Source organism: Erythrolamprus reginae, chromosome 10, assembly GCF_031021105.1.
Source record: "Erythrolamprus reginae isolate rEryReg1 chromosome 10, rEryReg1.hap1, whole genome shotgun sequence".
Lineage (NCBI taxonomy): Eukaryota > Metazoa > Chordata > Lepidosauria > Squamata > Dipsadidae > Erythrolamprus > Erythrolamprus reginae.
The window spans coordinates 571,870-593,253 of NC_091959.1; the positions used below are offsets into that span (position 1 = coordinate 571,870).

At 57.6% G+C, this 21,384-nt stretch overlaps 1 protein-coding gene across 8 annotated transcripts in view; it reads left to right on the top strand.

Annotated features, from left to right (window-relative positions):
- Positions 1-21,384, top strand: part of HERC1 (HECT and RLD domain containing E3 ubiquitin protein ligase family member 1) — a 46,358-nt gene that overhangs the window by 6,960 nt on the left and 18,014 nt on the right. For 4 of the 8 annotated variants that reach the window (XM_070762914.1, XM_070762917.1, XM_070762921.1 and 1 more), the window contains exons 3-39: positions 32-127; positions 928-1,122; positions 1,204-1,515; positions 1,627-1,723; positions 1,850-1,993; positions 2,662-2,789; positions 3,270-3,414; positions 3,501-3,676; positions 4,300-4,430; positions 4,868-5,033; positions 5,408-5,533; positions 5,770-5,991; positions 6,379-6,531; positions 6,635-6,767; positions 7,494-7,685; positions 7,769-7,990; positions 8,759-8,932; positions 9,262-9,376; positions 9,467-9,587; positions 9,828-9,999; positions 10,154-10,460; positions 11,032-11,152; positions 11,379-11,430; positions 12,028-12,093; positions 13,992-14,260; positions 14,766-14,981; positions 15,070-15,190; positions 15,309-15,546; positions 15,994-16,208; positions 16,408-16,563; positions 16,698-16,804; positions 17,227-17,337; positions 17,422-17,598; positions 17,964-18,203; positions 18,479-18,562; positions 19,057-19,574; positions 20,078-20,838. In XM_070762914.1, the coding sequence (XP_070619015.1) occupies positions 32-127; positions 928-1,122; positions 1,204-1,515; positions 1,627-1,723; positions 1,850-1,993; positions 2,662-2,789; positions 3,270-3,414; positions 3,501-3,676; positions 4,300-4,430; positions 4,868-5,033; positions 5,408-5,533; positions 5,770-5,991; positions 6,379-6,531; positions 6,635-6,767; positions 7,494-7,685; positions 7,769-7,990; positions 8,759-8,932; positions 9,262-9,376; positions 9,467-9,587; positions 9,828-9,999; positions 10,154-10,460; positions 11,032-11,152; positions 11,379-11,430; positions 12,028-12,093; positions 13,992-14,260; positions 14,766-14,981; positions 15,070-15,190; positions 15,309-15,546; positions 15,994-16,208; positions 16,408-16,563; positions 16,698-16,804; positions 17,227-17,337; positions 17,422-17,598; positions 17,964-18,203; positions 18,479-18,562; positions 19,057-19,574; positions 20,078-20,838 (6,979 nt within the window). The remainder of the gene's footprint in view (positions 1-31; positions 128-927; positions 1,123-1,203; positions 1,516-1,626; positions 1,724-1,849; positions 1,994-2,661; positions 2,790-3,269; positions 3,415-3,500; positions 3,677-4,299; positions 4,431-4,867; positions 5,034-5,407; positions 5,534-5,769; positions 5,992-6,378; positions 6,532-6,634; positions 6,768-7,493; positions 7,686-7,768; positions 7,991-8,758; positions 8,933-9,261; positions 9,377-9,466; positions 9,588-9,827; positions 10,000-10,153; positions 10,461-11,031; positions 11,153-11,378; positions 11,431-12,027; positions 12,094-13,991; positions 14,261-14,765; positions 14,982-15,069; positions 15,191-15,308; positions 15,547-15,993; positions 16,209-16,407; positions 16,564-16,697; positions 16,805-17,226; positions 17,338-17,421; positions 17,599-17,963; positions 18,204-18,478; positions 18,563-19,056; positions 19,575-20,077; positions 20,839-21,384) is intronic. The other 4 variants (XM_070762919.1, XM_070762916.1, XM_070762918.1 and 1 more) reach the window with 4 other exon arrangements.

Consider the following 21,384-nt stretch of genomic DNA (forward strand, 5'->3'; position numbering starts at 1 on the left):
AGTCATTACTCTCCTGCCACTTGTTTTACAGGGGTCCTCTGCAGACCGAAGCCAGTGGCGGGAGCCCACCCGGACGTCCGAAGGGCTGTGCTCGCTCTATGAGGCAGCCTTGTGTCTCTTTGAAGAGGTGCGCCTGTCTCCCTAGCCCTAGACTAAGGGCGAAAAAGCCTCTTTCACCTTCCTCTAGTCGTGAATTTCTCACTTCTCTCAAAGAGGGAAGGAAGCTTGGCGTGTGTCCTTGATTCTGTGTATTTGACTATTTGGTTTTATTTAACTGTTCACAGAATTCCTATCCTACCTCTCCCCAAGATTCAAGGGAATTCACTGTTACAGAATAGGGGAGAAATTATGTGGATTGAATTCTGGCCTGGCTTTAAATTAAAAAGTATTAAAACAAGCCCAGTTAGATCAGCCCTGCCTCTGCTTAGCCTATGCAAATGGCCAGGAGAAGGGGGTTTGCAGCCACTTGACCTTTCCTTTGGGAGAACAGCCAGGGGGGCGCAGAAATCTGGATTGAAACATAGGAGATTGACGGCAGAAAAAGACCTCCTGGTCCATCTCGTCTGCCCTTATACTATTTCCTGTATTTTATCTTAGGATGGATCTATGTTTATCCCAGGCATGTTTACATTCAGTTCCTGTTACTTAAAAGAGAGTCCTGTCTTGACAGACCCATATCTGATGTGGTCGGTGGGATTCTTTGCATGAGATGCACAAGTGGGCTGACGCGAATCCCCTGACCCAACTTCCCACAACCAGATGTGCCCAGATTTTAGTTCTGAGTTGGAGAATTCCGGGACAATTCCTAGGAATTCCTAACAATGCAGCCAGTGCCGAGTGGGGGAAGGAGTGGGGTTCATTCGAGCTAACGAGACCGCTGGACTGTTGCCTTCAGAGGCTGCGTGTAAGGCCGGCGTGTTTTGGCAGGTCTGCCGGATGGCCTCCGACTACTCCAGGACCTGTGCCAGCCCCGATAGCATCCAGACTGGGGAGACGCCCCTTGTTTCTGAAACCTGCGAGGTCTACGTGTGGGGCAGCAACAGCAGCCACCAACTGGTGGAAGGGACCCAAGAGAAGATCCTGCAGCCCAAGTTGGCTCCGAGCTTTTCCGATGCGCAGACAGTGAGTATCTTTGCTCAGTGAGGTTGGGTTGCTCGGCCTAGTAGGAAAGGATGTTTGAGGGGCTCCTGCGTTTTTCTACAGATTGAAGCTGGTCAGTATTGCACCTTCGTCATATCGACAGACGGCTCCGTCCGAGCGTGTGGCAAAGGCAGCTACGGGCGGCTAGGATTGGGCGACTCCAACAATCAGTCCACTCTGAAGAAGCTGACCTTTGAGCCTCACCGGTCCATCAAAAAGGTGTCGTCTTCAAAGGGCTCGGATGGCCACACCCTGGCATTCACCACCGAAGGAGAAGTCTTCAGCTGGGGGGACGGCGACTACGGGAAACTGGGCCACGGAAACAGCTCCACCCAGAAATACCCCAAGCTCATCCAGGGACCCTTGCAGGGGAAGGTAGGCGGTGCCCAGCTGAGGGGCCGGCTCCTCCCTTGGTGCCTTTTATGAAGGAGTTTCCCCACCTGGGAGCAGAGTCTGAGCGGAGACCCTTCCTCCCCTCTCGTCCAGGTGGTGATCTGTGTGTCAGCCGGGTACCGGCACAGTGCTGCCGTCACGGAGGACGGTGAATTATACACCTGGGGAGAAGGAGACTTTGGCCGGCTAGGTAACAGGAACCGTCTCACACTCTTTAAACAGCGCTAATGAGAAGGAGCTGGAAACCGGTTCTGGGGAACGTCCGGTAGAAGGGGGGGCAGGGACAGAACCCTGTGAGTCCACTTTCTCTCGCCAGGTCATGGTGACAGCAACAGCCGTAACATCCCAACTCTCGTCAAAGATATTAGCAACGTCGGAGAGGTCTCCTGCGGCAGCTCCCACACCATCGCCTTATCCAAAGATGGGCGGACGGTTTGGTCCTTTGGAGGAGGAGACAATGGTAAGAGCCTCGGCTGAGCCGTGAACGTCTTGCTGAGGCAAGGAACCGCCGGCCTGGGAAAGCCCACGGTCCTATTGGACTGTCGCCATCTGCAGAAAGGTTTGCTCAAGCTTTAAGCCATCGTACATGGCAAATATGAATAAATGCAGTAGCTGCCCAGTCCTCTCCTTTCTCTCTCCTTTCTCTCCCTCCTCTCTCTCTCTCTCCTCTCTCTCTCTCCTTTCTCTCCCTCCTCTCTCTCTCTTTGCTGGGTCTCAAGCTGGCAGAGCAGAGGGGTCTTTAGCTGGAGGTCCCTGCTGTAGCCAAACTGGAGAGAGGCAGCTGGAGGCCAGTTGTAGGTCTGCCCTATATCCCGGTTCACTCCCAGTGCAAAGGCCAGGGAGGCCCACTTGGGAGATAGGTGGGAACTCTGAGGCCAAGTGAACTAGAGAGAGAGGCGCAGGCCGTGGCACTTGCCCACCGCTGAGACGGACCCTGCAGCTAATCCTCGGAAGAGCTCGGCAGCCGTGGCTCTGGCCCTTGTGGCACCATTGCAGTGCGCTGCTGCTAAATTGTAACATTACGGTTAAATGTTTGTGGTTGAAGTTGGCAGTTTGTTTTAGTTGCATGCACAGCCCTCGATCTGCAGATTGTCAATTCCCTTGTGTGTGTGTGTGTGGTCCCAACAGGCAAACTGGGTCACGGAGACACCAACCGAGTGTACAAGCCCAAAGTGATAGAAGCTCTGCAGGGGATGTTCATACGGAAAGTTTGTGCCGGAAGCCAGTCTTCTCTGGCCCTCACCTCAACTGGACAGGTAAGCAGGACAGGTTGTGACCCACCACCCACACAGAGACAAAAAGAAAAGATCCTGGATCAGAAACAGCCTCTCTGGTTCTTTGGAGGAGGTTGTGGCTCAGCAGCCGCCAGGGGGAAGCTGGACATGGGCCCCTAAAGCTGCGTCCCCTGCTCAGGCTCACTTTGGAGCGGTTTGCAAAGCAGGGAAGGGACCCTTTGATTAGGAGCTTCCCGAAGGGCTGTCTATTCCAAAAACAGGGAAAGCCTGAGGGGTCAGAGAGCGTGACAGCTCCTCTGCCTGCCTTTAAGTGGTCAATACGTGCCCTGCGTTGGCTCTGCCTTCGCTGGTTGCAGGGCACAATGGCCGGCTCTGTCTGGAAACATGACGAGGGCTCTGGCTTGTCAATTAAATGAGCAAGAGTTCTTGTCTGGGCCTCAGTTGGGGGCTTGTGGTGTCTGGGCTGTGAGGTTTAGTCTTCCTTGTGCCCCTTTGATCCAGGTGTCGGCCTGGGGCTGCGGGGCCTGCTTAGGATGTGGCTCCTCAGAAGCCACGGCTCTCCGGCCCAAGCTGATTGAAGAGCTGGCTGCCACGCGGATCGTGGACATTTCCATTGGGGACAGCCACTGCCTGGCCCTTTCCCACGGTAAGAGGAGGGGGCCCCTCGTCCTGCAGGTCAACTGAGCGTGGGCCCTGAGGCTTCTGGGGTGACCTTGAGCGCCTTCTCCTTAGATAACGAAGTCTATGCTTGGGGCAACAACTCCATGGGGCAGTGCGGCCAAGGGAACTCCACCGGCCCCATCACCAAGCCCAAGAAAGTGAGCGGCTTAGACGGAGTGGCCATTCAGCAGATTTCAGCCGGGACCTCCCACAGCCTGGCGTGGACAGCCCTTCCCAGAGACAGGCAAGTTGCGCGTCCACCTGGGCACGTCCGGGGGATAAATAGAGCCGTGTCGTTTCTCTTGCCAGCCCCCTAACTGGAGCCCCTGGTGTTTTTGAGCCCTGGGGGGCCTCTTACTCCGGGGGCTCCTCCTCACCAGGGACCGTGACGCAGTTAAACTATGTTAGATGTCAGTTTTGCTTTCATTCATTTCTGAGCTGATCTTTCCGTGTATGGGAGAAAGATACGGTGAGGGGGGGGGGAGTGGCAGCCCCTTCAAAAAATGCCCGTTCCCAGCCCAGCGTCCAGGTCGGAATAAGCGGGAAGGACGTTATTAGCCGCCTGTGTCAAAGAGAAACAGAAATGGCCGTGGGAATGAAAAGGAGGCTTTGGGGTTTTGCTCCGATGAGGAAGCTCTGCCTAACTGGGGGTTGGTGTGAGAACGCTGAGCTGGGAGAGTCTGAAGGCAGGACTGGGCAGGCAGTGTCCAGCAAGGCCGCACGGCCGTCCCCCTGTCCAGCTCGAAGGGACGTGGCTGCATTCCCTATCGGACGCCTCCTCCTGTTGGCTGGGCCTAGTTCTGCCCTCCAGGGCCCGTCCATGCGAGGGGCGTCCCCGTTCCTTAACGTCCCCCCCTTCGGTTGCAGGCAGGTGGTGGCCTGGCACCGGCCGTATTGCGTGGACCTGGAGGAGAGCACCTTCTCCCACCTCCGCTCCTTCCTCGAGCAGTATTGTGACAAGATTAACAGTGAGGTTCCGCCTCTCCCTTTCCCTTCCTCAAGGTACTGGACTCTGCGCAGAGGGGCGGCATGCAAATCCAATAAATTATTATTATTATTATTAATTACTTGTTCGAGGGGGGGGGCGGTTATGAAATCCTTTCGGCTGCTTCTCTTGTGATTATGGTTGCGAGTACGGACGGTGTCTTGGTTTATCCTGAGCCAATGCAGAATTCCTCCTTTTCAAGATTTCCCATTAAGCACTAGGAATCCTTCTTGGCAGGAGCGCATGGACTTTTCTCTGGGCGGCTGCAGGCACTGCTGCTGGGCGGGTGGGTGGGAGAGGACGTTTGCTAACTTCTGTTTCACCTCTGGCGTGGGCCCCGAGCGTGGGGCAAGGGGGCAGGGCTCCCCCCTCCTGCCTTCAGCAGTTACGTCAGACTCTGCGGAGGGAGGGAGGCAGGCGAGGCCTCGGCTAACGGTGATTCCTGGCTTTTCAGGGAGCACCACGCCTTCCTGAAGCTCTGCCTGAAGCTGCTCTCCAACCACCTGGCGTTGGCGCTGGCCGGCGGAGTGGCCACCAGCATCCTGGGCAGGCAGGCAGGACCCCTGCGGAATCTGTTGTTCCGCCTGATGGATTCCTCCGTCCCCGATGAGATACAGGAGGTCAGTCTCGGTCTGGAAGCCCCCTTTAGACGGCAGCTCTGGGGCAGCAGTAGGCCAAGTGGGCTCTTCCGTGACCTGTGGACTTCAACTCCCAGAACCCCTGAGCCAATCACGCTAGCTCGAGAATTCTGGGAGTTGTAGTGTACAGGTCACAGGAGAGCTCTGGGGCATTCCGGTCCGGATCTTTGGACACCCATCCGGCCAGTTGGGCAGTCGCTCAGCACCGGATTCTGAATTTCACCGCAGCCTTGAGATGAAATCTGAGAAAAAGTGGGAAAGGGGAGGAGCCACCGTTTCAAAATCCATTTGCTGAGCGGTATCAAGTCTGTTTTGCAGCTTTCAGTGGAATGTCTTGGTCTCCCCCCGAACTTCAGGTGGTGATTGAGACGCTGTCAGTTGGAGCCACGATGCTGCTGCCTCCCTTGCGGGAGAGGATGGAGCTGCTCCACTCCCTCCTCCCGCAGGGCCCTGACCGGTGGGAGAGCTTGTCCAAAGGGCAGGTAAGACGTCCTGAGCGCTGGCAGAGGAGGGTCTGGTGCGTAGTGGGCGTCTGAGTTGTGAAGAGCTGGAACGGGAGGAGGAGATTTGTCTTTCAGAGGAATTGGCTAAGTCCTGGGCTGCTGGGCAGTGTGAAGGTCAAGTCCCCCAAAAAACCCCTCTGCAAGTGCCGTGTTGCGCTGATGTCTGACCCGAAGGTTTCTAAGGGAAGGAGACCCTTTTTCTTCTTTGCCCTCAGCGAATGCAGCTGGACATCATTCTGACCAGCCTGCAAGACCACACGCACGTGGCCTCCCTGCTGGGCTACAGCTCCCCCTCGGACGCCACGGACATCTCCTCCCTCTGCCTCGCCTACGGGAACCTCTCTGACGCGGCCTATGGGGCCCAGGGTCACCACCCCGACACTCACCTGGCTGAAATCTTGATGAAGACTCTGCTGCGCAATTTGGGGTTCTATACAGTGAGTTCACTGCCTGGCTTCCCCTTGCTTGCCCCCCCTGCCCCCTCCCCGGGAATAGTTTAGTCCAGACACACGCTGGTCGGCTCAGGGGGCTTGAAAAGAGCAGCTTAAGTATCGTCCACACTTAATCTAAATTGGATTAAGAATTCAGTTGTGTCGTCTCTGTTCTAACTCCTGGGTGTTTTTCCCAATCAGTGGGAATTGTATTAGTAGCAAGAAACACAACGTTTTTTTAGGAGCAGGTATAGCAAGCAGCCTACTTATCAGTCGGAGCACGGCTCCCGTAGTCCCTGCAATGTGGCTGGGATGGAAATTCAGGAAGGGAAATGCACTCAGGGAGGCAGGTGAAGTTTTGTGTGTGTGTGTGTGACTCTTCTCCCTCGGTAGGACCAGGCGTTTGGAGAGCTGGAGAAAAACAGTGACAAATTCTTGCTGGGGACGTCTCCCTCTGAGAACAGCCAGCCGGCTCATCTCCACGAGCTCCTGTGCTCCCTGCAGAAGCAGCTGCTGGCCTACTGCCACATCAACAGCGTTGGCGAGGTGAGTAAGCGGGGCAGCAGCACAGGGCAAGCCAGTGGGCAGAGGAGTCCAGCGCTCGGGTGGCCCCCCGGAGCCCCTCCCCACGGCCCTCTCTTGCCTGCAGAACTCCAGCAGCGTGGCCCTCCTGCACAAGCACCTCCAGCTGCTCTTGCCTCATGCCACGGAGATCTATTCCCGCTCCGCTACGTTGCTGAAGGAGAGCTCTTGGAACGGCAGCGTAGGGGAAAAACTGAGAGGTAGGGGCCTGCGTGCGTGCGTGCGAGTGAGCGAGTGAGTGAGTGCACGCTATTTATCCGATTGCGCTCACTGGAGAATATATATAGTTAGAGAACTACGTTCATCAGACTTTTTTCCCTCCAATGTTTCTATGATTAAATTGTTGTGAGCCACATTATCATTATTATTATTATTTATTATTATTATTATTATTATTATTATTATTATTATTATTAATTGGATTTGTATGCCGCCCCTCTCCGTAGACACGGGGCAGCTAACAACAGTAACAAAAAACCCAGCATGTAAATCCAATACTAAAACAACTAAAAAACCCTTATAGTAAAACCAAACTCCAAGTCTTCGGAGAGGGGGGGGCATACAAATCTAATTAATAATAATAAAAGGCCCAAATACATGTCAGTCCTGGCTAGGCTGGTCATAGTCCTGGTTTGGAGTAACGGCTGGAAACGCTTGGCCTGTGTCCTGGGGTCACATGGGACCCCTGAGGCTGCTTCTAGGGTCTGGCCAAGCGATGCCAAGGTTAGGTGTGTGTGTGGGGGGGGGGTTCTTGGGACTTGCCTGCCCTCAATTGAGGATTCTGGGAGTTGAGGTCCACAGAGGCTGAGAAAGGCTGCCCATGGAATTGTGGGATACATTTATCAATCCGGGCATCGTTCCACACACACACCCTTCCTGCAGCCTTCCAGACCTGCCACTCATTAACGAGTGTCCCCCCATTCCAGATGTCATCTACGTGTCTGCAGCAGGGAGCATGCTTTGCCAGATCGTGAACTCGCTGCTTCTGCTGCCTGTGTCGGTGGCCCGGTCTTTGCTGAGCTACCTGCTGGACCTCTTGACCCCCCTGGATTGCCTTAATAGGCTTCTGCCGGCTGCGGTGCTTCTAGAAGACCAGGAGCTGCAGTGGCCTCTTCATGGTAAGCCTGGCTCAGAGCGGGTCCTCTCTGGTCCAGAGCGGGAACCTCACTTCTCTCAAACACCGATGGCTCCCTGTTCCCAGGTGGGCCTGAGCTGGTCGATCCTGCTGGAGTACCCTTACCCCAGCCGGCCCAGGTGTGGGTGTGGCTTGTGGACCTCGAGAGAACCGTCGCCTTGCTGATTGGACGGTGTCTCGGTGGGATGCTGCAAGGGTCGCCCATGTCTCCCGAAGAGCAGGACACCGCTTACTGGCTGAAAACACTGCTGTTCAGCGATGGCGTAGAAGTGGAGATTCCCCAGCTAGGTAACCTGGTTAAGAGCATGAAAGGTTTGCAGCGTAATAATAATAATGCTTGTTAAAATAACCCAGTACGTTTCCAGAAGTGGGAGGAAAAGGTGGACAATATCCTATGGTGGAGGGGGGCTATGGCAGCTTAGAGAAGGGGGGCAGCATAAGAGAAATATAAAAATATACATTGGGTTGGAGGAAATACAGAAAGAAATATTGTCCTTATTGTACATTGCGGTTGTGGAAGACAAATTAATCAGTGCCGGATTTTAGGCAGATGGGGGCAACATGGTGTTGGCCCCAAAGAAACGTCCCCAGTTTGGGTGGCTTTAAAAGGGGGCAGTTGAAAGTCGAGCACGCTCAGTAGCCATCCATGTTGGGGTCACTGCTGGGACTCCCGTGAATCCTGGTTGGTCCCACTTAATCGCCAAGTCAGCCCTCTCTGACCTTCTCCCGCTTCAGACGCATTGAGCTGCAGTTCCCAGAAAGTCAAGATAGCAAAAACATTTCAGACTTATATCCCACACGACGGTGCTTTGCCCCCCTCTAAGCGGTTTGCACAGTCAGCCTCTCGCCCCCAACCACAATCCCCTCTGGGTCCTCATTTTACCCACCTCAGAAGGATTAGAAGGCTGAGTCAGTCTTGAGCCCGGTGAGGTTTGAACTGCCGAACTGCTGGCAGTGGGCAGAAGTAGCCTGCAGTGCCCCACTCTGACCACTTGGAGGAGGCTTGGCAGGCTGAGCTAAGGAAGCGCATGGCATGAGGATGGGTGTCTCCTCCAGAGAAGTCGGTGAGCTCCCTGCTGGAGGTGGCCCTCTCTGGGAGCGAGGAGCAGAAGCCTTTCGAGTACCGCCTGCGCCCGGAGGTCTCCGCCTTTGTGGACCTGGCCCTGGGCTGCACCAAGGAGCCAGCCCGCAGCCTCTGGGTCAGCCTGCAGGACTACGCCGTGAGCAAAGGTCAGCGCTCGGGAGCAGGAGGGGGGGGACGAGGGGGGAAAGTCTCAGGGAGGGGCTAGCCCCTTCTTGGGGAAACAGCCCAGGGGTTCTGAGAGGGGGCCTGGCGGGGGGGGGGGGGGAGACTCGGCCTTCTCTCTTCTCTCCAGGGAACCTTAGCAGGTCCTGACCAGCCGCCCATGGCAAAACATTGTCTCCTTTGAGCCCCCTCCCCAAATGATGTGTCCCTTGCTGGGCTGGGAGTGGGCTCACTGGAGCCAAAGGGGGGGGCGCTTCTCTGGGGCCGCTTCCACTGTGGACACTCCCATTCACGGCTCCCTTCTCCCGCCTAGATTGGGACAGTGCAACCTTGAGCAGTGAGTCCCTGCTGGACACCGTCTCCCGATTTGTCCTCGCTGCCCTCTTGAAGCACACAAACCTCCTCAGCCAAGCCAGCAGCGAGAGCAGGCGAGTCTCCCAAGCCTCTGCCCACATCTCTATCTTTGGCCTGAGGTCGCGGTCTCCGGCGTTAACCGCGTGGGGCGCTTGTGTCTGCAGGTACCAGCCAGGAAAAACCTTGGTAGAAATCTACCGGTGCGTGTACAAAGTTCGGAACCGTTTGCTCGCTTGCAAGAACATGGGACTGGTCCCGACTCGCTCGTCCTCCAGGGACAGATGGGTAAGGCTCAAGGAGGGACGGCTGGAATTCCCGGGAGCCTTCCTCCTCCTCCTCCTCTTGCTGGGGTCCAATCCAGTGGCTTTGCTACGTTTCTCAGTCGGAGCATTTCAGGTCTTGACCCTGCATCAGGCTCTTGAACTAAAGCTGGCGTGAGAGCTGCTGGGTCCCCTTGATGCCATTCTGCTCAATTGAATGAGGGGCTGCTCCGCTCACAGCGCCCCCCCTTTGCCCCCTTCCCAGCTGTCAGATAATCCGGAGCTGTCGGACGTCGATGCGCAGGAAAGCCCCTTCACCCGGACCATTGACGAGGAGGCCGAGCGGGAGGAGCAGCAGGAGCGGGAGAGGGAGGAGGGCCACACGGAGCAGGAGGAGGAAGAGGACGAGCGGGAGCACGAAGCGATGACCGCCGGCAGTAAGTGGACGCTGGGGCCGGGCACCTCTGGCAGAGTGTTGCCCCGGGGGAGGGGGGCAGGGGGCAGGACGTTCCGCTGAAGAAGAACTCCTGCCGCCCGTGAGCTGCGCTGCCTAGTGGTTAAGACCTTTCGTTTCTGTGTTGCACGTTACAGAAATCTTTCAATGTTTCCTATCAGCCCGTGAAGTAGCTCGCAGCCGGGACCGGGAGAGAATGAACGGTGGGCTGGGGCCGCAGGCGGAGGACCAGGCCCCGCAAACCCAGCAGGACCGGCGCGTCAGCCGAGACCTCCCGGAGGGCCAGGATGTGTACACGGCTGCCTGCAACTCGGTCATCCACCGCTGCGCCCTGCTGATCCTGGGGGTCAGCCCCGTGGTGGAGGAGCTGCAGAAGCGACGGGAGGAGGGGCAGGCGGAGCTGCTCTCGGGCAGCGTCTCGGAAGGGGCCGGCCTCATGACCAGGTGCGGGCAGCTCCGCCTCCTGCCCCCCCGGCCTCCCTCTCGGGGACCCTGCAGGGGTGGCGGCACCCGAGGGAGGGGCCAGCGGAGCCCTGGGGCTCGGGAGGGCTCTCAAAGGGGGTGGGTGGGGGGGGGGGGGTGCGCTCTTCCCCCCCCTTCACAAACTCCCCTCCGGGTTGTCCTGGGTGCTACTGCATGTAGGACGATGTGCTGACACATCGCGGGAGTGCAGAGTTGATCAAAGGCGAGGAGGGTGGGGCTGAATCGAGGCAGAAGCGCTCAGAGTGGGACATAGCAACATGGAAGGAGACCCCCTGGCCCCCCCTCTATTCTCTCTTAGGAGGGATCTGTGTTGATCCCAGGGCCATTTCAGTTCAGTCCCTGTGGAAGAACTCTCAGCCCTTCCAGCCCAGGCAGGGGAGCTGCAGGAAGGGAAGGGAAGGAGGCCCTCTGCATCGGGGTGGGTGGGGGCTTCTCGGGGGCTTCAGTGGGCCGTAACTGGACACAGAGCAGGAGGCCTTTGCATGGTTGTCTAATTTTCTCTCTCTCTCTGTTGTAACTTTACATGAGGCAGGAGTGAAAGTCTCAGCGCAGAAAGTCGTTCTGGCCACTCGACCTCAGGATACAAACTGATGAAATCCAGGAGTGAGTCCGACCTCTCTCAGCCTGAATCGGATGAGGAAAATTACTCCCTGGTGAGGAAGCGTTGCTGGACACGGTCCAAACGAGGGTCCCTTCACAAGCCCCCCGTGTGTGTGTGTGCTTCGATTCCTGTTTCTGGTCTTGGCTCCCCCCCCCCCGGCCTCTTTTGTCCCCTTTTATATTGCGCCTCTTAAGTCGCAGCCCCAGCTCTTAAATCCCGGCTGCACCAGGAACGGCTCCTGCGGAATTGCCAGTAACGGTTCCTCTCCTTCTCTTTAGAGCGGAAGGCGGAATGTGGATCTGGACTTGGCGTCGTCGCACAGGAAGAAAGGTAGACCATTAACTTCCGCCCGCTCATGGCCCTGTCCTTCTCTAAAGCAGGGGTGTCCAGCCTCAGCAACGTGGAGACCTGTGGACTTCAACCCCCAGAATCCTTCAGCCGGCTGAGAGTTGAGGTCCACAGGTCTTAAAAGTGGCCAGGACTGGGGGCTGCTGCTCTGAAGCCGTGACCTTGACCCTCTCCCACATCTGACAACCTTCCAAGGCTGTCCTGTGGCCCTGTGGCGGTGTGGGAGGTTCTGAGATGGGGCCTCAGCTGATGGTCCACCAGCACGTTAGCCGGGCTTGCTGGCCGCGGTCAGAGCTGCATTCCAGAGCAGGCCAAAGTTCTCGGCAGAGGGTCAGAGATTGTCCCTATTGGCTGCCTGTTTCCATGGGTTGCTGTGTGCAGGGAAGCCCTTGCCCCCCAGGAGTCTCCCGGAGACCCCCACCAGCCCCACCCATCAGGGATTGGAGGAAGTGCCCCTTTATGGGCCTCCCCCCTCCCCCCTCCCTGACCCCCCTGTCTCCCATGTATGGACAGATTGCAGACTGAATGTTGTCTTCTCTACCCAACGTCTCTCTTTGTCTTCTGATTCTTGTGTGGTAGTGTGTTTACTCCTTTTTGGCCAGTTGAGCCCCAGGAAAAAGAGGAGCTTCAAGCAAGAACCCGATGGCACGTTCCCCTTTTATATACTCTCTCTCTCTAGTCTGCCTACATACTTTATAAAAGATAAAATATGTGCAGCCCCTGCTCCACCTTCATCCCGAATATCGCATTATTGACAAGCGGCACTCAAGGACAAGTAAACACGGGTGGTTCCCCCTCCCTCCCCGCCCCCCTCTCCTACCGGTGGGGTCTCTGGGCTTTCTTTAGCACAGGTGTCTGCTCTGGCTTGCGAGGGCCCCCCCCCCGAAGCATTGCAGCCCCCCCTTGGCCCTGCAGCACCACAAAAGGGGGAGAGAAGGAGCAGCCCCTCCAGGAGAGGGTGGGTTAGCTGGACCCTCGAGACACCCCTCCCCCTTTGGGTAGCTTTTTCCCTTTTCCGAAAGGTGTGAACGGTCACTTCTTTGGGTGGTTTTGTGATTTCTCCCTTTTCTAAACAACATTTTTGGTCAGGAACAAACTGGACCCTTCTGGCCTAGTGAATTTCTTCTGGGCTCTGCGGTTGTTGTTTTTTTAAACTGCATTTATCTTTTAAAATCGGGGGTTTTTCCAGGATGTTCAAGGTAGCCTCCCCATTTCCTCCTATGTTCTTTTGCCCACCCAGCAGGTGTGCCAACCACAACGGCAGGTAGAGATACAACGGAGAGAATTCCCCTCTGGGCTCGCTCAGTACAAGGGCAGAGATCGCAAAGCGGGTTTCTGTGGAGCTTGCCTCTCTCTACTCCCGAGATCCGGAGTAGCATAAGCCCCCTGGGGGGGGGTGTCAGGGCAGCCCTGTGGCTGGTGGTTGGGTACCCTGGTTGTGTGTGCCTCCTCCTCCTCTTCCTTGCCCTTCCTCGGACCAGACTCTCTCCACTGAGGGTGGGTCAGCATTTAACATCTGCCCTCGGCTTTCGTTTTTGTGTACCTCTCCTCTAAAGCTCAGATAATAAGATATTGAGAGAGAGGAAGGTGGCTTGAGACTCACAGCATAAAATCTCCAAGTCTTTGTAAAGTTGAATGCAAAGGGGCCTGTGTCGTGCTGTCGAACGCAGTAGAGTTATGACTGATAAGAGTTCGAGGAAAAACTTCTCCAGGGAACTCCGCCTTGAGTCCCCTGGAGAAGGGCGGCCTAGAAATTTGATAAATAAATACATGAAAGTAACTAAAAGTATTGCACAACTGAGGTGCAATAAGTGGGTTTTGACCCATTCCCCAGTTTCTAAAAGTTTCGTATTTTTTATGCAGAAAAAATAGCCTTTCAATGTCCTGTTTTCTTTTGGTCCCTGTGTATTTACTTAAAGAGTAACAGCTTTTTGAAATAACTGGTCAGGTTATGTGATGCCTCAACCTATCACCAAAATTCTGGGTTTGATTATGGCCATGAGTCCGAGGCCATCTATACGTAGTTGCTTAAGCGCAGCTCTAAAGCCGGGCCCGCAGAAATCCAACCATTCGTGCCTGTTTACTTGACCTTTACTCATCCCTTTATTTACATAAATTTCCAGAAAAGCTATAAATCACCCACTCTTGCTTTATACTGATGCAACTTAAACACAAACCTTTTTTTGCAATTGGATGTCAAGAAAAAAGTGTCTCTTCTTTGTAGCAAACCCCCCCCCCCTTCCCCTCTATGCTGTTTTATTTGCATATCACCATTTTTCAACGTTCTAGCTTTTTGCTAAACGGTTTGAGTGGCTTCTTTTAATTTCCTGGTACGGCAAAACCCATTGCCTGGAGATTTGCCAGCAAAACATGCAGCTCTCATTTTTTTGGCCTTCGGTGTGGTAGGCATTGCTGACCATGCGCATGAGATTGACCGGAATTCCCATTTCCATCCGTTTCGACCTGCGAGCCGCGCGTTCACTTCTGCCGCCTGGAGAGCTCGACTGCCGGGCCGGTGACAGAATCCTGCTGTGTGTTTCTAGGCTCGGTCCACAGCCCGATGGAAACGCTTAGCGACTCTTGGACTCGGCTAAGGCAGCGCGACTGGCTCTCCAGCACTTCGGCTTTGTTTGGGGAGACGGAGGTGGACTTCACCAAGTCCGTCGGCCTCCTTGCCTTGATGGAGAACATGATCAGCTTTATCAGCGGGGACGTCGGGAGCTCGCCAGGCTTCAAGGAGCCCGAGGAAAGCACCTCCACCAACCCCCAGGCCTACATCCTTGCCATGGAGCAGCAGCAGCAGAGGGCAGAGGTGCGTGTTGCGTGTGTTGTGGCTCCTTGTCACGCCGATTTCTGGAAGTGGCCGGCTGCCATTCTGCTTGGCGGAGGGGCCCTTCCGGGTGCTTCCACTCTGGCGGCTTGGTTGCTTGGCCTGGCCTTTGTGCTGTGAAATGCAAGAATGGCCCTCCCGCACAACAGCCCCCCCCAACGGATCCAGGAAGAGCCGCCTTCGCACACGCAACGATTGTGGCCTCGCGACTCCTGCATTCAGTCTCCTTTTGACGTGGCTGTTCTCCCGGAGCCTGAACACAGGATACCGTCTGTTCATCTCCGGGGGAGACCTGCCATAGTACATGTGGAAGTCCTGCCCCCAGGATCCTCTCTGGGCTCTGGGGAAACAGCCCCTCTCTCCTGTTGGAAACCTGCCCTTCTGTGCAAGCTTTCCTGTTGTTGTTGTTGTTGTTGTTGTCGTGCTGCCATTGCAATTTACCTCCCAGGCAGCCGCTCCCAACCCCTTTCTTCCCACTCGCCCTCAGCTGCGCCTGGAGGCCTTGCACCAGATCCTGGTCTTGCTTTCGGGGATGGAGGAGAAGACCTGCACGGCCTCCCTGGGGAGCCGCCAGGGCCTGGGGTTCCAGCCGTCCTCCTTCCTCACTTCAGTGAGGCTGCAGTTCCTGGCCGGCTGCTTCGGCTTGGGCAGCGTGGGGCACGCCGGAGCCAAGGGAGAGAGCGTCCGGCTGCACCACTACCAGGTGAGGGCTGTGGCCGCCAGAAGGGGAGGCCCTTGTCCATGCCAGAGTGGCGGGTGGGTCGGCTTGACCGCCCCGGGTCTTTTCGCAGGATGGCATCAGAGCAGCCAAGAGAAGCATCCAGACGGAGATTCAAGTGGCGGTGCACAAGATCTACCAGCAGCTGTCGGCCACTTTGGAAAGAGCCCTTCAAGCCAACAAACACCACATCGGTAAGAGGAGCGGATTGAATCTGGCACCATTTTTATTTCTGGGAAGAAGTCAACCCTCTCAAAGTGCGCCCTGGTTTTCCCCTTTGCATTTGTGTGTGTGTGTTTGCATGTGTGTTAGAGGCACAACAGCGGCTCCTCTTGGTGACTGTGTTTGCCCTGAGTGTGCATTACCAGCCAGCCGACGTCTCCTTGGCCATTTCCACCGGGTTGCTGAACGTCCTTTCTCAGTTGTGCGGGACGGACACCATGCTCGGACAGCCCCTGCAGCTCCTGCCCAAGAGCGGCATCTCCCAGCTCAGCACCGCTTTGAAAGTGGCCAGCACCAGGCTCCTGCAGATCCTCGCCATCACCACCGGGTAAGGACTGGCGAGACCAACGCACACACACACACACACACACACGGACAAAAAATTGACTGGTTGAAATACTGAAAAGTTGTGACGAAAGCCCCAAATGTGCCTCCTTTGCAAGACCAGGAAATGCTGACCTCCCCCACCCCATGTGCCCCTTGCACCCCCCCTCCCTGAAGGCCCCGCCTGGCTGAAAGGCATATCCTCAGGAGATAAATGGGGCCTGAGGCCGGCATGGAGGGTGCTCCCGGGTCAGCCTCAGGTCATTGGGCGAGCAGGAAGCCACACTCGCCTCCGTTAGCCATTCAGCTCTTCGGAAGGTTGGTTCAGGCAGAGGAGCAGGGAGCCCCCACCCTGGGAACAACGCCCCCCTCCCGTGCCTGGCTTAGATCTCTTCCCAGGGCTCAGCCGCCTCTGGGTGACCCCGCCTGACCCCCCACCTTTCCCACACAGGACATACGCAGATAAATTGAGCCCCAAAGTGGTCCAGTCCCTGCTGGACCTGCTGTGTAGTCAGCTGAAGAACCTGCTGTCACAGGCGGGGGTGATGCTCGTGACGTCCTCCTCCTCCTCCTCCTCCTCCTCCTCCTTTGGCGAGAAGGACGCCTGCGATCAGGACGAAAAGAAGCCAGAATCCAAAGGTGACACGGAGAGGAAAGACTTCAAAGGTAGGAGACTCCGAGCCTCAGTTAAAGGACAGGAAACAGCCAGGGGGCAGAGACGCTCCCCCGGACACCCGTCTGCTGGGCGAGGGTAGTGGCCACTAAAGCCACCTCTGTTGCCCCTGGCTTGCCCCGCTTTGCAGACCAGGGAATGGATGACCTTCAGGGAATGGATGACCCCCGTTCTTCTGCTTTCGTTTTGCAGTCGCCCTCCGCAAACAGCACGCGGCAGAGTTGCACCTGGGGGACTTCTTAGTTTTCCTCCGGAGAGTGGTCTCCTCCAAAGCCATCCAGTCCAAAATGGCTTCTCCCAAGTGGACAGAGGTGCTGCTCAACATAGCTTCCCAGAAGTGCTGCTCAGGTACGGCCCACCCGGGCGGCCATTGGACCCGTCAGCAGCAGATGCCTAATCCAGGCTCTTCCATCGATCGGTGGGGGTGTGTGCCTGTGCCTTGGGGCAGCGTTTTAAGAGCCGCCTGTCCGTTTCCCTCGTAGGCGTCCCCTTGGTTGGCAAACTGAGGACCAGGCTGCTTGCCCTCCATGTCCTGGAAGCGGTGCTGCCGGCCTGTGAATCCGGTGTGGAGGATGACCAGATGGCTCAGGTGTTGATACTCTGTGGGGAATTTAGCCCTTAGAGCGAGGCCTCTGCCTCCAGCAGCCACCCCAGGGTCCCCTCCCACCTGGGCATCAGGTGCTGCCTCCCCACTCCCAAACAGGATCAGGGTCTCCCACCTCGGGACAGTGTCCACCCGTTGGCAGCAAGCGGGGCCTCCTTCCCCCCCCCCCCCCTGAGGGACCTTTGACGTTCTCTGGCTGCCTTGCACTTTTCTGCGGTCAGAGGGTGTTCCTTCCACAGGTGGGTGGGGAGCATTGAAGCCCTTGCGTAGCCTAGGAGGGACCCCCACAGCCCCCTCGGTGGCCTTTAGAGGTGACCTTTGACCTGAAAGAAGAATGGAGAGGCCTGGCTGTAGCCTTTGCCTTGCAGTTCTTTGAAGTGAGTGCGCTGTGTTGATGCTCCCCACAGGTGATCGAGCGGCTGTTCTCGCTCCTGGCCGACTGCATGTGGGAGAGCCCAGTTGCGCAAGCCAAGCATGTGCTCCAGACCAAGGAGAAAGAACCGGAAGGGAAGCTGCAGGTACCATCTCGCCTGCTTCTGACCCCCTTCCCGCCCGCTGGCTGTGTCCCGCAACTGACAGAGCTTTGCCCTCTCTTCCCGAAGAAGCAGGCGGAGTCGGAAGAAGAGGACGAGAACCTCCCCATCCAGGAGGTCTCCTTCGACCCCGAGAAGGCCCAGTGCTGCATAGTGGAGAGCGGCCAGATTCTCACGCACGGCAGCGGAGGGAAGGGCTACGGGCTGGCGTCCACGGGCGTCTCCTCCGGGTGTTACCAGTGGAAGGTGTGTAGGCCGGAAAGAGCGTTTCAGACTCAGGCAGCGGTGGACAATAAGCGGTCGCAGCTGGAGTCCGGCTCTCTTGTTCGCTGTCTCGGCATTTCTGGCCTCTTGGGACTCACAACGTAGGAAAGTGTATCATAAACAATGGGTTCTGTAGTGTTTGAGCCCAAGGTGGGGAGGGGGGAGACTTTCACCCAAGAATGAATGCATTGCAAATGCCCGTTTTAATTTTGGGGAGAAGGCAACCGACAGGGTAAGAGATGCTGTTCTGAGCGGGTTGCCAAACCTAAACGTTCCTCTTTTGCCCCATTTGTAAGTCACCTGCCCGTGTTCACGTTTAAAGTTCTCGGTTGTTCTGCACTTTCCAGTTTTACATCGTGAAGGAGAACCGAGGCAACGAGGGGACGTGCGTGGGGGTGTCTCGATGGCCCGTTCATGATTTCAACCACCGCACCACCTCTGACATGTGGCTGTACAGAGCCTACAGCGGCAACCTCTACCACAACGGGGAGCAGGCCCTGACCCTGACCAGCTTCACCCAGGGGGACTTCATCACGTGCGTCCTAGATATGGAAGCAAGGACCATCTCCTTTGGCAAAAACGGGGAGGTGAGAGGCCTTGGCCCATTCCGGCCTTGCTAGGTTCGCATATATCGCGTCCTAGGCGGCTCACCGTAGAGTCTCAGCCGTGGCGACATTACGGCCAGAGGGGCAGGATGTGGGCCCCTTACGCATAGCAGGTGGCAGTGGACCTCACGGACGGGTGCAGGGGCCCAGCCAACATGAGAGGGGGTGATCACCACAGCCAGCCTGGGGCAGAAGGAGAAGGGCCCCCTTGAAAATGCATCTCCCAAGTCCCCTATTTTCTTTCCCCCCCCAATTAGGAACCCAAACTGGCTTTTGAAGATGTGGACGCTGGCGAGTTGTATCCCTGTGTGATGTTTTACAGTAGCAACCCTGGAGAAAAGGTAGTGTGGCTACTTCAAAGGTTCTCCCGGCCGGTTTGAGAGGGAAGTGGGTCTAGAAGGAGCTACTTGGGGGAGCAGGGAGGCCCTTCAATTCCTTTGGGCTCATGGAAGCCGCCTGGGCTGGCCAAATCTGCCCTGCGCCTGGTCCAGGAACCATTCTGGCCTCGCTGCCAAGAGAGGGTGAGACGCCCCAGCCCCTCCCCACTTAAGCTCGGCTGCGTTCCTCCGCCCATTCCCCCGCTCGGCCAGCTTGAAATCCTGTCCAGTCGTGGCTCCCTCCGGTCATCCTGGGGCCCTGCGGACGCTTGTCCTTCCAAGTCTGCTGGCCTTGCTAACAGTGTGGCCCCTGGGGCAGCCTGGCAGCCAAAGAACGGTCCTTACCGGAGGGGAGGGGCCCAGGTTCCTGGTGCGCTGAGCTCTGTGCAGGAGGGGGGGGTGTTTGAAGTCCGGGAGGCAGCAGCGCAACCGCCGGCGGTGTCTCTTTGCCCGCCCAGGTGAAGATCTGTGACATGCAGATGCGCGGCACCCCGAGGGACCTGCTGCCAGGGGACCCCATCTGCAGCCCGGTGGCCGCGGTGCTGGCGGAGGCCACGGTTCAGCTGGTGCGCATCCTGCACCGGACCGACCGCTGGACGCACTGCATCAACAAGAAGATGGCGGAGAGGCTGTGCCGGATCAAGGGCTGCTTGAAGGAGGGCGGTCAGCGGCTGAAGAAGAGCCGCTCGCTGCAGAGCCGGGAGGAGACCGAGGGGCGCGAGGAGGAGGAGGAGAAGGCGGCCAAGCATTGTGGCCGGCCACACGGACTGGCCGACCTCTCGGAGCTGCAGCTGAAGACCCTCTGCCTGGAGGTCTGGCCGGTGCTGGCGGTGATTGGCGGGGTGGACGCCGGACTTCGAGTTGGGGGACGCTGCATTCACAAGCAGACCGGGCGCCACGCCACCCTGCTGGGGGTGGTCAAGGAAGGCAGCGCCTCCGCCAAGGTCCAGTGGGACGAGGCCGAGATCACCATCAGGTACAGTGCTGGTCTTCAGCAAGCGGCCAGCAGTGGTTGAAGTCCAGGAAACGGAGTTTGACTTTTCATTTCCTGTGGCTGGACCCGGGGTTTGTGGCCTTTTAAGGGCCATCATTTATGACACTACTTGCTCAGCGGAAAGAGGGCTCTAGTGCACAGAGGCCGGGCTGGGCCCTGCAGGGGCTTCCTGGGGGCAGGTGACACCCCAGGTAGGTGCCAGCTAGCCAGCCAGCCGTCCGGTCATGGGGGCACTTCTCAAAAGCAGTTTAGGAAAGGTAGTGAACCACGCCAGGTGTTAAATACGTGGTTTAGCGAGAGAGACCCACCCACCCGGCGTGTCCCTTTTGTGCTGAGTGTCCTCCCTCCCCACCATCTCCCTCCCCTGGTCTACACTGACCCCTCCAGGTGGCGGCCTGTTGTGCGTCCTCTGTGTGATTTCCTGTGCTTTCCTCCCGTCTGTCCCTCACTTGCCTCTTCCTGTGTCGTTCTGGTCTTTATTAAAGCTTCCCAACTTTTTGGTCGCCTAGTGACACGCCCCTCTATAACCTGGAACCTTGCGACCCGCTGCCTTTTGACGTGGCAAGATTCCGGGGACTGACGGCCACCGTCTTGCTGGACCTCACCTATCTGACCGGCATCCACGAAGACCTGGGCAAGCACGGCCTCAAGCGGCACGAGAAGAGGCACAAGCATGACCCGGAAGACAAAGGGGACCCCGACCCGAAGACGGAAGGGGAGGCGGCGCCCGAGGCCCGGCCTGCGCCCAGCACCGAGGAGCCGAAGGGGCCCAGGCTGGACAGCGAGGGCTCCTCCTTCTCCCTGGACGCCATTTCCCTGGGCATGGAGTGCCAGCACCTGGGTGTCGAGGGCCGGAAGAAGAACCACGAACACGCTGCCAGGGGCTATGAGGCCGCCCAGTCGGAAATCCGGGCCGTCCAGCTGTCCTACCTGTACCTGGGGGCCATGAAGTCTCTGGGCACACTGCTCAGCTGCAGCAAGTACGCCGAGCTGCTCCTCATCCCCAAAGTCCTGGCCGAGAACGGCCACAACTCCGACTGCGCCAGCTCTCCGGTCGTCCACGAAGAGGTGGAGATGCGCACGGCCCTGCAGTTCTTGATGCGCCACATGGTGAAGCGGGCAGTCATGCGCTCGCCCATCAAGAGGGCGCTGGGATTGGCCGACCTGGAGCGGGCACAAGCCATGATCTACAAACTGGTTGTGCATGGCCTGCTGGAGGACCAGGGCGGCTCCAGAGCCAAGCCAGGTAGGTGGCAAGCAGGCGGCAGGTGAGCGCAAGGGCCGTGGCCGCAAAGGGGGGCTCTCGGACCTCCCTCTCCTCTGCCTCGCCCCCCCCCCGCTGCCTTTCCCTGGAGCTCAGCTGGCTGTGTTGGTGGCCCTGATGGCTCCCCCCCCCCCCCCGGCTCTCCTTTGGCTTAGCCACGGGGAAACAAATTGGGGTTTTTAGGCAGAGCCCCAGAGGTCTTGGGTGGGTGGGGAATATATGGGGCCCTGAAGGGCCAAAGGGAAGGCACAGAGAGCAGCAGCCGCAGCCGCCTCCCCTGTCACTCTGGGTGACTGCTGGATTGGAGGGAGGGTCCCTTTGGGCTTCCTTCCCCCGCCAGCCACCCCACATGACGCACAGCGCAGAGGGGGAGCCCACGGGAGGGCCACGCTGGTTCTCGGCTGCTCCCAAGAGCTGCTTCCCGGCTGTGCTGGAGGGCCCCGGCTGCTGGGCCTCACCTCTTGCGTGCTGCCCATTGAGAGGCCCCTCCTTGACCGCCTGGGCAGGCCAGGCCGAAAGGGCTCCCTT